Raw genomic sequence first — 13,194 nt, forward strand, 5'->3', positions numbered from 1 at the left:
AAAAATTGATGCCACCTGTGACTAGATCACACATTGAAATGTGATTTTTTGAGGTCCTTTTTGTATTTCCATCTCCTTTGAATTTTCATAAATAGGTCTGATTCTTCAAACACAGACTATTATACTTGGATCCTCTAACTCCTTAATTCATGTCACTTCTCTACTGACTACTATTACAGAAAAAATGCCAACCGCCATATGCATAGAATGCATATGCATTCGCAGGTCACAACTGCAACTGCTCCACAGATCACAGTAAAATTATCAGCCAGTCATCCTGAAGGTCATAAACTGGAAGGATACTGCAGTCTCTCAACATTTTTTTCAATTTTTTTGACAGATCTGTACTTGGACCTAAGACAACCTGAAATTCATGAAGAAATACAAGAGCTTCTAGCTAGGATTAACTGCAGTCCATCAATGTTAGAAACTTGTAATCTCAAACAAATTCTAAACCCCCCACTAAATCTGCAAATGAAACAAATACAGTTAACAGTGGAATCATGCAGAAAGCAGTAATCCTAATTTGTGTCACTAAGAAATCTCTGGGTAAATGAAGGTGAATTTGAACAAAGCTAAGCATGAATTCGTATGTCAGATCAGTACTTAGCATATTTTCACATACTCCCTGAACACTAGATTCAAAGCCTGCTACTTCAAGAGGCAAAGAACTTTATAAATCACAAAGTCAAAACTAGCAAAAAACTCTCAATCATACCAAATTCTGCTGTCATCTTTCAGATGACAGCTAATTTCATTCCTAGTCTAAATAAAATAAAGACATAGAAACTTTGTTGGCTGGGGGGTGTGTGTGTGTGTGTGTATTTCTATTTATGTATCTGCAGCCAGAAAAAAAAATGTTTCCTTTAAACAAAAATTTCTCAAAGGAAAAAAACACATCACAATTTCTAAAATCTATTATGATTCTCACAAGAAACAAGGAAATTCCTTTGTTCTTCCTTCTTTTGGAACAGAATTTCTGTGCAAAGAAAAGCAATCTTACCTCCTCCTTACCAACAAGGTGTCTCTTTTCTCATGTCATCCACTAAATTATGCAGGTTTCCAAAATCAAAACCAAACCAAAATCATTTCCAGGATCTCTCTGCTGCATCAGTATCAGTTAGTACCCAAATCACAAAATGACCCCATGCAGAGAGTGGCAATATCCAGAGGGACAGGAATTTTGTCTACCAAGGTCTTACTTTGGAATGAATTCAGAGACAATAATGAAGGCAGGCAACAGAAATATCTGGGGTTTTCTCATCTCGGAACATGACCTAACATACACCCAATGAAAAATGCTTCCAAGTATAAAAGATAATAAAGGGGATAGATTTTTCAAAAGGTAGGGGAAAAAAAAAAAAAAGATACTACCTGAGGAATATAATTTCTTCTTTCTTGGCACACAGCATGAAACCATGCTAAACAAAAGAGAGAATGAGCTCGAGACAGATTTCCCTTTTTATTAATTTGCTCTGGCGTCCAAGATTCATAGGTTCGCAAGAGATTCTTTTTCAGGCCTGGAGGTGCCTGCATTGGAAGAAAAAACACTGTTCTAAACAAAAGATCTGATACTTTAATGCAGTATTTTCTCAAATTCTAACTTAAAATTCGTAACTTAATGAAATTACAAAGATTACTTAATTAGCAAAAAAAACCCAACCAAAACAAACAAGAAAATATCTTCTTGCAATAAATGGCCTAACAACAGAATACTCTACTGGAAAGAACTTCAGTGTATGGAAGGAAAATGTAACCAAAACCAAATGATAGGCAGAATGAACAACCCTACAAGACCTTAGTCAAAGAAGAGTACTCTATCAGAATAGGATAGAATAGAATAGAATAGAATAGAATAGAATAGAATAGACCAGACCAGGTTGGAAGAGACCTTCAAGATCATCGTGTCCAACCTATCATCCAACACCACCCAACCAACTAAACCATGCAACCAAGCACCCTGTCAAGTCTCCTGCTGAACACCTCCAGTGATGATGACTCCACCACCTCCTCAGGCAGCCCATTCCAATGGGCAATCACTCTCTCTGTGTAAAACTTCCTCCCAACCTCCAGCCTAAACCTCCCCTGACACAGCCTGAGACTGTGTCCTCTTGTTCTGGTACTGGTTGCCTGGGAGAAGAGACCAACCTCTGCCTCACTACAACCCCCCTTCAGGCAGTTGTAAGGTCACCCCTGACCTTAAGCATGAAACTAAATTTGTTTTTTTCAAGAACAAGAACCTTTCTTCTGACTTTACAATCTCAAAACTACCAATTGTCATTTCTCTGATCAGAGCCAATTTGCTTTATGCCATCACTACACTCTGCTTCGCTACCATCTAGATATAGTACAAGTGTATGACACAAAGTTATGTAGCAGGTAATGTTCAAGTCAGCAACATTAGACTCTAAAAGGTCAGAGCCTCTTGGTTTAGCTGTAGGCAAAATCTCCACATATTCCAACAAGATGGAGGAGCATGGTCCCAGTTATTTCTTAGGTTGAGTCATTTTAAAAACAAAGCTTAGAATTTTTAGCAAATGTCTTTAACTAAATGTTCTACTGAATGGCAGGAGAGCCATTCTTGCTGAAAGGCTCCAGTAAATATCAGCTATTGGGCCAGAGAGAAAATAAAGGAGTAGAAAGGGCTGTACCAATAGAAGTGTGGCCAGCAGGTCAAGGGAGGTGATTCTCCCCCTCTGCTCAGCTCTGGTGAGACCCCACCTGCAGTACTGCCTCCAGTTCTGGAGCCCCTATTACAAGCGGGCTATGGACGTGCTGGAAGGTGTCCAGAGAAGGGCCACGAGGATGAGCAGAGGGCTGGAGCACCTCTCCTATGAGGACATACTGAAGGAGTTAGGGCTGTTCAGTCTGCAGAAGAGAAGGCTCCGAAGTGACCTAATTGTGGCCTTCCAGTATCTGAAGGGGGCACGAAGGCTGGGGAGGGACTTCTCAGGATATCAGGTAGTGATAGGACTAGGGGGAATGGAATGAAGCTGGAGGTGGGGAGATTCAGGCTGGACATGAGGAGGAAGGGTTGTCCAGGGAGGTGGTTGAGGCCCCATCCCTGGAGGTGTTGAAGACCAGGCTGGATGAGGCTCTGGCCAGCCTGATCTAGTGTGAGGTGTCCCTGCCCATGGCAGGGGAATTGGAACTAGATGATCCTTGTGGTCCCTTCCAACCCTGACTGATATTATGATACTATGAAAGTGTTACTCAGTGATCTTCAGATGAAGACATTTATCAAGAAAGAGGAATTCTTTGGTTTTCATTTACATTCTGTCACCAGTGTAGGATTTTGCTTCTAAGAAACACTGAATAAATGCATAAAATATTCTGGAGCACAAAACAGAACAAATACTTCCCCCAGGTAAATTTGTTTTCAGTTCAGAGTTTCAAATGGAAAAAAAAAAATTCACTTTAAAGCACAGCTTCTTCAAATTTCCACACATACAACTAAAAACAATCATCAAAATCTTTCCAGGCAAATTGATGACGTTTTGATATCACACCAAACTGAATATAAGGCAAAACCACTTAGTAAACAGTCCACATTATACAAACATTATTCTATCTAAACATGCAGTTTACTATACATCCAAGTTAATTAATTTTAAGCATGTAATAAAAGCTTTCCAAGCAGATCTTACTTCATAAGTTATTTTCAGACTTGATTGAAGCAAAATTGGTGTAAATTTTGGATGAACTTCAGTAGTAAGCCAAAGGCGGAAGTTAGGTTGAGGCTGTAATGTATTCAGTTCCTGTTAAAGAGATATTACGTACTGAAGTAGGCTTTGGGTTGTTTTCATTTGTTTGTCTGTTGCTTTGTTTTGTTTTTTTTAATATACCAAACAGTATTTACAACTTCATAATACCCTAAATTAGAAAGTCAGATTTTTCTAAGAATTCTTTTGTTGTTTTTATAAGTAAGGTCATTCAAAAGACTGTAATTCAATATGCATTGTCTCCACACATCTGTATGCTCACTGTGCTCATCCCAGCTGTATCAAAATATCTGCACCTCCCCCCACTAGATTTTGAATTCAGAGCATAACAATAAGAGAAGTGAAGAACTCCTCTGTATACATGTAAAAAAGCACCAGAAGGCTATATCTCAAGAGATGAAGGCTTGTAAAGTGAGCTGCATATCAACAACAGATCCCAGTGACTTTCATCAACAGTACAGCTATATTAATCCATTTTTCTTCAAGAGTTTGTTACATGCACACTTCCTGTATCATGACTCCATAGAAAACTGAGAATAGGAAAATGGATTTCTGAGAGAAAAAAATATTGTCAGATGCTATTTCAAATATAAAGGCTTTACATAAAGTACTTAACTACTGAACGCACTACTGAATACTGAACTGAAACTACTGAATACTGGTGCTTTACGTGCATCTGAAACAGACTTATTTTCCACTGAAAATACCTAAGTTGTTTAACAATTGCCTTGAGAAGAATGTCAACAGTTTTCTGCGTCTTGGAAGAAATATACTTAAAAAAAAAATCCTAACATATTTTCTCATCCATTTAAGTTTATGTAGGTTCAGCGTTCAGCAAACATGGACAGTATCCCATAAAGAACCTAACATGAAGTCCTAACAGGAACATTTGTTCACTCACTGTGGCAGAAATACTCTATACAGTGTGAAAGTTAAAGTGCTCACACAAAGGAAGGAGTTGCTTAGATCTGAAGCATTTCATATTCTCTATACTGCAAATGTTTATTTTTAAATTGTTGGAATTGTAGACATCACCATGGCAACACCTGAAATGCTTCAGGAATGCTGCATACTCATTCTGTCTGGTTGACAATAGTCTTCTCTAGCTACTCTCACCTTTTCCAAAACAGGAAGCCAAGAAGTAACAAGATGGAGGTTCTTTAAACACAGCCATTCTCCATTGCGTGCGCATTCTTTTAATGTTTGAATAGCCAGATCAGCTTGGCCTTGGCCCATTGCAATCTGAAACGACAGACACAGTTCATAGAAACATAGAATCAATATGGTTGGAAAAGACCTCAAAGATCATCAAATCCAACCTGTCACCCAACACCTCATGACTACTAAACCATGGCACCAAGTGCCATGTTCAATCCCTTCTTGAACACCTCCAGGGATGGTGACTCCACCACCTCCCTGGGCAGCACATTCCAATGCCTAACAACTTTCTCAGTGAAGAACTTTTTCCTCACCTTGAGTCTAAACTTCCCCTGGCACAGCTTGAGACTGTGTCCTCTTGTTCTGTCTCAGGTTGCCTGGGAGAAGAGACCAATCCCCACCTGGCTACAGGTAGTTGTAGACAGCAATAAGGTCTTCCCTGAGCCTCCCCTTCTCCAGGCTAAACTACCCCAGCTCCCTCAGCCTCTCCTCATCAGGCTTGTGCTCGAGACTTCTCACCAGCCTCATTGCCCTTCTCTGCACACGTTCAAGAGTCTCAATGTCCTTCTTAAATTGAGGGGCCCAGAACTGGACACAGGACTCAAGGTGTGGCCTAAGCAGTGCTGAATACAGGGGCACAATGACTTCCGTGCTCCTGCTGGCCACACTATTTCTGATGCAGGCCAGGATGCCATTGGCCTTCTCGCATCAAGAATTCATCATACTTCATTTAACAGTTAATGCAAAATGGTGTTTCAAAGTTGAAGTGCATATGGAAAACAGAGGGTGTGCTAAGGATAACCAGAATTTTCTCTAATGTGATAGGCTGCTAAAGTAGGGAAAAGATTAATGAAAATATGGTAACCTATCCACCCAGATTTTCTTAAGAAACAACATTACCTAGTGTTTTTCAGAAAAAAAACATACATCACTTGGTGACAGTGATAGTAATTTAAACATCAGTGACTAAACTGTATTACTGCAGAACTGCTGATGCAATGAAAACAAGAGGTATGTGAGAACAAATTTTCTTTTGACTGTAAGCTGGGAGTACTATCTTTGAAGAGAAACACTGAATGTCACATTAAGATGACTGAACAACAAAGGCTGCTCTCTTTCCAGCTGGGAAATGAATAGCTTAACAGTCTTTTCTTCATCTTTTATAGTACCATATTGCTGCTAAAATGAATTTGGGTCTTCAAATGAAAATACAAAGATGAAAAACTGAATTTTCAGATAAATTAGTGAAAACTGAAAATAAAGGAAGGGCTTGTTCTGTGGTATAATACTGCAACAATTGATGTTAGACTATCTATACAGTACATTCACTTTGGTTCTCCCTTAATATCTAATTGGAAGCTATACCTAACAAATAAAACTGAATTAAACATGTTGAAAAGAAAGCAGTCCCAGCTTATGTGAAAAGTCTTGCCTTGGCAGTACTACTGTAGCAAAATAGAACTATTGTGTTTATTATGAATTCATCAAATGCCCCTTATGAGGAAATCCATCCTGTCTTTGTTTCCTAAAACTGTACTGAATCAAAGAAACTTGAGGCCTTATTTTCAGACGATGATACAGAGATAACCTCTCCCTAAATAAACTGAATGTAATACCTGGAAATAATTTCCAACAGTCAAAAGTAGATAACTGAAAATTGCCAGAGAATAAGGCAGTATGCTAAATAAATTTAGTGGTCTGTTCTTCATCCCATATGAGAAATGATTCAACAAAGAAAAAATAATCTGATCCTCTGTGTTCTGTTCAAATTGTGTAACAAAGTGCAAGAAAAATAGGAACAAAATATTCTCATTAGTAGGATAACTTTCAGATGATTAAGCTTTGAGTACTACTTCTTAAATACATGTTATCATGTTACATTTCAGAAGTACAACTTGTAAAGGGTATTACAGAGATAAATACAAAAAGTCACGTAGCAGAGTAAGGAATGTGCATTCTGACATGGTCACAGCTAGATAAACTAGCAGTGGAACCTATATCTTTACAATTTGATGGGGAAAATATATTACAACAGTGCACAGTCCAGGAAAGGACTATTTAAAAGCAACATAAAACTTTCCATTTCTATGCTGACCAGTGATGAGCTTAGTCAACTCCTCTCCTCTGAACATTTCACATGACAGAGAAAAATAATGTTTTACAGAAAGGTATAAAGCATACTGCTACTGTGTATTGGCAATGTTAGGAAACTACTTGTATCATAGAATCAGGTGGAATAAATCCTGGAAGGTCTTTACTTCAATTTCCAGCCCAAAGTAGGACCAGCTACAAAACAGATCAGACCAGGATCTGAGAGTTTTGTGCAGTGGACACTTGGGAACCTACCAGGATGAAGACTGCAGCAGAAAATCTGACGGTTCTTATGGTGCAAAATATTTCTTCTTACAATCCAATTGTAACCTACAACACTGTCATTCATGCCCATTGTTTCTATCCACCATGTCTCAATTGCAAAGAATCTGGGTCCATATTCTCAGTGACAGTCTGGTAGGTACTGAAAGGTGTTACCAGGTAATCACAAAGACTTGTCTGCTGGCAGGATACAGTGCTGGTTCATACTGAGCATGATATCTACCCAAAGCCATTCAGTCCTTTTCAGCAGAGGACTTCCACAGCCAGCCTGTTGCCTGTATCATTGCAAAAGTTTCTTCTATCCCAAGGGCAGGACTTCCTGAGTAGGCTCCTGTCAGCCAAGGAAAGTACTCAGTGGGGAAGAGCACATAGAGACAAGGCATGTGAAAAAAGTTGATATACTTAATGGCCTCCTGGTTTCAGTGCTGAGGCTTGTTGTCAGGCCTGTCAGGTCTCTCAAACCTACAAGCAGGAGTGCACCAATACCCACAGTAGGGACAGATGTAGGAATCATTCTGTGTTGAATGCAAAACAGGGAAGAAGTTGCCTACCATTATAAAAAACAACTCTTACATTGGCTAGGCAAGTAATTTTGGTGTTGTGTGCCTGTTCATGAAACCTGAGGGCTTTCCTGTATAGTCAATCTTAAACATTTTTTTAAAGGACTTGCAATGTAAGAGTTCTGTTCAAGAATTCCCATCAACAATTGATTAGTTAGCACTTACTTGTAAAATATTTCACAGAACTTCACAAAATACTGAAGTACTAACAAACACTAAACATCTGATACATGTTTTCTATTGAAGGAAGAAATACTCAAGTCCTATAAGCAGAGAAAATTATGAAGTCCAGTTTTCAGTGTGTTTTGTTCATATTTCAGTCACTCCACAATGAAGTTACTAATTCAGCATGTGTAGGAATTCTTAGTCTCTTTTGTTCTCTTCCATCTGTCTTCTCATTTTTCCCTTCTTCAAGCTGAAGGAAATGTCTCTCATGTACATTCTGCTTCAGCGAGGATCACTAATTGTGTCTCTCTTCTCTAAACCATTTTTCCAATGGAATCAGAAGTTAGTGGCAAAATAGGTGGGAACAACACACAGACACCAAACTATGCTTTTGCATACCAATTTCCTTAAAAAAAAATAAGGTAAAACAGATAGTGCTACTGTAAAACTTCACACATTGTGATCTTTCATTATTATGCTTATTTAAAACTGACCTGGTGGTAGCACTCAGTATTTCTTTCAACATTTGCAAGTTCTTGCAGCTCTTGAGAAGGATCAGCACCAGGAGAAATAATTATCAAGATGGGCTCAATTTCCAGAGTCTCTTCATACAGACGTTTCAAATTCAGGGGCAATGGAGATAATTCTTTTATTCCTACAATTAGAATTAGAATTATTACAGAAATAAAGTGACTCTACAGGATGGAGTATCTGTGCAGGCCAAATCTGAATGCATTTTCAGAAGGCCTGGAAGAAGGTTTTCACTTTCAACAAAAGCACAAACCAAGCCATTTTAAAAGCACTTTTTAATAATACTTTACAAGAATAAAATCAGCAAATCCATCTACAGTATACTTTGAAATCCTAATACTTGAGAATTCCATAAGAACTATAAAATAAAAGTGAAACATAAGACAAAAAGAAGTATTTAATTGTTGCATGGAAACACCCTGGTGAAAAATTAACTTACCCAAGGTTTTACATGCAAAAAGAGTCATGGCACTCTGTAGCCTGTCTGGTCGGACAGCTTGGACCACAAGGACCTTGAAAGAAAAGGGAGATGAGTTTATGAAATATGTTAAGGCAATTTAAAATGCAAGAGCCTTCCAAGAAGGCTGAATTCTTTTAAATTCTCTTTAGAACAAAGTTATTTTCTATGAATATATCAAGCTATCTGATCATTCCCTTCCTAGCTAATCTAATGCAATTGCTCCTTTATAAGAAGCTTGTCCTATTAATAGAACCAGAAGATAGCTCTACATCTAATGCCTATTTGTAAGCTAGATTTTTTTTTCTACAGTGTCCTAGCAAAAAGGTAGCTATGCAGGTAGCTAGTGACAGAAAGCAAACTTAGCTTTATACTGCTAATCTAAATTCTGTACACAGACTTTGGCAGTGACATCCTAACTGTAATAGTAGTGTTTCTGATAATCAGTTTTGAAACAATTTCCTTTGTTTAAGCACACCTTTGGAGTTTTATATCTAACTTCGCTTCCCCAGACATTCTGAGTTTCAAACCTCCTAGTTTTGCACATGCTTGTACTGTTCTTCAAAAGACTACAGAACACAAAGAGCTAATCAATTCAGATGCAAAGTAAATTAGCAGTTTCCCTACCAGCTCCCTCTTTTTCAGTCAACTTCCTGCAAATGTTCAGTGTAGACAACTGAAGGCAACTAATATAACTTCAGTAAAATCCTCAACTTTGTTACAATCAGCACCCTCTTCACATTCCAATTTCCAAGTCTGAAATAGCTGTTCTTAATTTTTGGTTGGAAAAATTTAACTTTGTTAAATTTAACTTTGTTAAATTTTTGATAAAGTCATACTTTTTAAGCTTGAGATTACACTAAAGTGCTACTGTATGGCTTTGAAGTTTAACATACAGTTTGAAAGAAACTCTATGTTTGAGTGGCCTATAAACCTAACTGGGTAGTTTCAATATGTTTCACCAACAGAAACATTCTTAATACCTTCTATATTTCCTTTCAGCAAGGAACTAGATATGGAATATGTTGATCATTCTGGATTTAATTTCCTATAACTGCAGAATGTTTATGACAACACATTGCACACATATAAGAACTGCTCTTCTGCATTTCATCAAATCAAACATGAGTCAGACAAATTCCTTTCCAAAATGCTTTGTTCCTAAATTATGTGCAAGCTATTTTAGAAATTCTCCTCCTCCATAAACACTTCAGAGATCCCATATGAGCCAAGCATCATGAAACTACATTGTCATGTAACCCATCCCAGGCATCCAGCACCTATCTTCTCCCAGGCAACCACCAACAGAACAAGAGGACACAGTCTCAAGCTGCACCAGGGGAGGTTTAGGCTGGATGTTAGGAATAAGTTCTTCATAGAAAGAGTGACTGGCCATTGGAATGGGATGCCCAGGGAGGTGGTGGATTTGCCATCACTGGAGCTGTTTAGGAAGAGACTGGATGGGGTGCTTGGTGCCATGGTTTAGTTGATTAGATAGTGTTGGATGATAGGTTGGACTTGATGATCTCAAAGGTCTCTTCCAACGTGGCTTATTCTATTCTATTCTATTCTATTCTATTCTATTCTATTCTATTCTATTCTATTCTATTCCATTCCATTCCATTCCATCCTATCCTCTCCTATCCCATCCCATCCCATCCCATCCCATCCCATCCCATCCCATCCCATCCCATCCCATCCCATCCCATCCCATCCCATCCCTGCTTTGGATGGGCCTTCATCTTACATGAAGTGACTTCAAATGACAGCATCATTTGAAAGTAATGAGACTCTTTTGTCTATGAACACAAGAGGGATGAGATTTTTCTCTTCCAGAGAAGAAGGATCCCTGGATGGAGGAAGGAATTTGCCTTTCCAACATTCTTGGTCAGTTCTTTAATCATGTTTTCAGAAAGCATAGTATTTCATGACCACTACACTAAAATGCAGTGGGCTGCTTCTGCTTTTTGTCATTTTCAGTCATTTGTGTAAGTTTGCACAATGAATGATAAACTAAATTAATGACACTCAAAAAGCTGACAAATTCTGCAGTAACAAAGCAACTGTGGAAGAATATGCAGTCATAAAATTAATTCTGTGAATATTACTAAAGAACCTGTTACTTTACAGGGTATGCCCAATTGCAGCCAATACACAACACACAAAAAGACTCAGATAAGACAGAAGTAAGTATGCATCACAGGGGGGGGGGGAAGAAATACAACAAACAAACAAAGCCAACAAAAACCCCCAACCCCTAGAACTAAGTATACCAGTTAAGCTGTAAGCCAATGCCGATACTGTCACTGCTTGTAACTCAATCAGGCCTGAAAACTGCATTTCCAAGATGCAAAACATAATTTCAATGCTCAACTCATAAGTTCTTTCAAATAATTTAATAGAGAAGATTACCTGCTGAAATAAGGAAATTCTTTTTACGATAGTAGATGGAAAGTCTTGTTCACAGACAGAACTCCGAGAAAAAGTGTGCCACAGTCCTTCATCTTCAAAGCAAAGTGTTTGATAGAGTCCTGGGAGAGAAATCTACAAAATAAATAATACATATTTGAGAATAAGGAAGAACAGTCATTTGGGCATTGTATATTTTAATTAATTTCCAAGTAACACTATGAACCTAAACACGTACATACTTGTGCATCTCACATAACTCAATTCAATTTTAACTTCAGAGTTATAGAAGAAAGGGTAAGTTTTTTAATTAACCATTTGTTCACCTACTCCCCCAGAAATGCTAAGTCTGTATTTACTCAATATTTCTGGTTTTAAACTTTGAGGTTCTTTGTTTTGAGCCCTACTCAGTGGCACTTCTTTCCTTTAATCTTGACCAGGTTCTTTTTCTATCATACATGCTAATGATTCACCTAGTTACTAACTTTCTGTTTCTTTGTTTAAACCTGTAACAACCATGTTTGCCACACCTTCTTGCAATTGTGCCTATTTCTGGTGAAGAGAAAGGAATAATAATGAACTCTGGATTTAGCAGCAGAATTCTTTCACAAAGACCAGTCAAGATTTTCCTTCCTGCTGAGCTACATGCAGCAGGAGAAGAGCCTAAGACAGAATTTCAATTACTAGAATTCTCATTTAGTTCCCTTCAGGATCAGAGAATTGCAATATTGACTGTTGGAGGATAAACCAAAGCAATAAAGTTTGGTTTGGTTGGTTTTGATTTTATTTTATAAAAGCAACAAGAAACTCCAACATTCATTTCAAGACATGCATGGAAATCTGAGAGAGACAGACAGAGAGAGAGAGAGAGAAATCGTTTCCCAATTAACAGTTTAATGATTTGAATACAATATTAAGTGGTTTGCAAAAGTCATTATATAAGAGAAACCTGCAATAGGATAGGATAGGATAGGATAGGATAGGATAGGATAGGATAGGATAGGATAGGATAGGATAGGATAGGATAGGATAGGATAGGATAGGATAGGATAGAATTAACCAGGTTGGAAAAGACCTTCAAGATCGAGTCCAACCTATCACCCAACACCATCTAATCAACTAAACCATGGTACCAAGCACCCCATCCAGTCTCTTCCTAACCACCTCCCTGGGCAGCCCGTTCCAATGGCCAATCACTCTTTCTATGAAGAATTTTTTCCTAACATCCAGCCTAAACCTCCCCTGGCACAGCTTGAGACTGTGTCCTCTTGTTCTGTTGGTGGGTGACTGGGAGAAGAGACCAGCTCCCACCTGGATACAACCTCCCTTCAGGTAGTTGTAGAGCGCAAGAAGGTCTCCTCTGAGCCTCCTCTTCTCCAGGCTAAGCAACCCCAGCTCCCTCAGCCTCTCCTCACAGGGCTTGTGCTCCAAACCCCTCCCCAGCTTTGTTGCCTTTCTCTGGACATGTTCCAGCAACTCAACATCTTTCCTAAACTGAGGGGCCCAGAACTGGACACAGGACTCAAGGTGTGGCCTAACCCGTGCTGACTACAGGGGCAGAATGACCTTCCTGCTCCTGCTGGCCACACTGTTCCCTATCATCTTACTCAGATTAGATACAGAGGAAAAATCCTTTGCAATTTTTCCTCTGTATCTAATCTGAGTAAGATGATAGGCTGATTTACATGCATTGAAATTCATTGTTAGATAGGGTAAAGATGTACATGAAAAGACTCAGAAAAAATTACTTGTTGGAGGTTTTTTTTTAAGAGGGTTTTTTTCAGGGTTTACATTAAAAAATATGTCTTGAGTATTCAAA

The 13,194-nt window shown here is 38.5% G+C and overlaps 1 protein-coding gene across 1 annotated transcript in view; it reads right to left on the reverse strand.

Annotated features, from left to right (window-relative positions):
• The window catches only part of DYNC2H1 (dynein cytoplasmic 2 heavy chain 1), a 180,336-nt gene that overhangs the window by 63,534 nt on the left and 103,608 nt on the right, over positions 1 to 13,194 (reverse strand). Inside the window, exons 74-79 of the mRNA XM_009896774.2 lie at positions 11,379 to 11,510; positions 8,949 to 9,021; positions 8,473 to 8,633; positions 4,839 to 4,964; positions 3,648 to 3,758; positions 1,375 to 1,530 (exon numbers count right to left, since the gene is read on the reverse strand). Of these exons, the coding sequence (XP_009895076.2) occupies positions 1,375 to 1,530; positions 3,648 to 3,758; positions 4,839 to 4,964; positions 8,473 to 8,633; positions 8,949 to 9,021; positions 11,379 to 11,510 (759 nt within the window). The remainder of the gene's footprint in view (positions 1 to 1,374; positions 1,531 to 3,647; positions 3,759 to 4,838; positions 4,965 to 8,472; positions 8,634 to 8,948; positions 9,022 to 11,378; positions 11,511 to 13,194) is intronic.

Source organism: Dryobates pubescens, chromosome 10 (genome assembly GCF_014839835.1).
Source record: "Dryobates pubescens isolate bDryPub1 chromosome 10, bDryPub1.pri, whole genome shotgun sequence".
Classification (NCBI taxonomy): Eukaryota; Metazoa; Chordata; class Aves; order Piciformes; family Picidae; genus Dryobates; species Dryobates pubescens.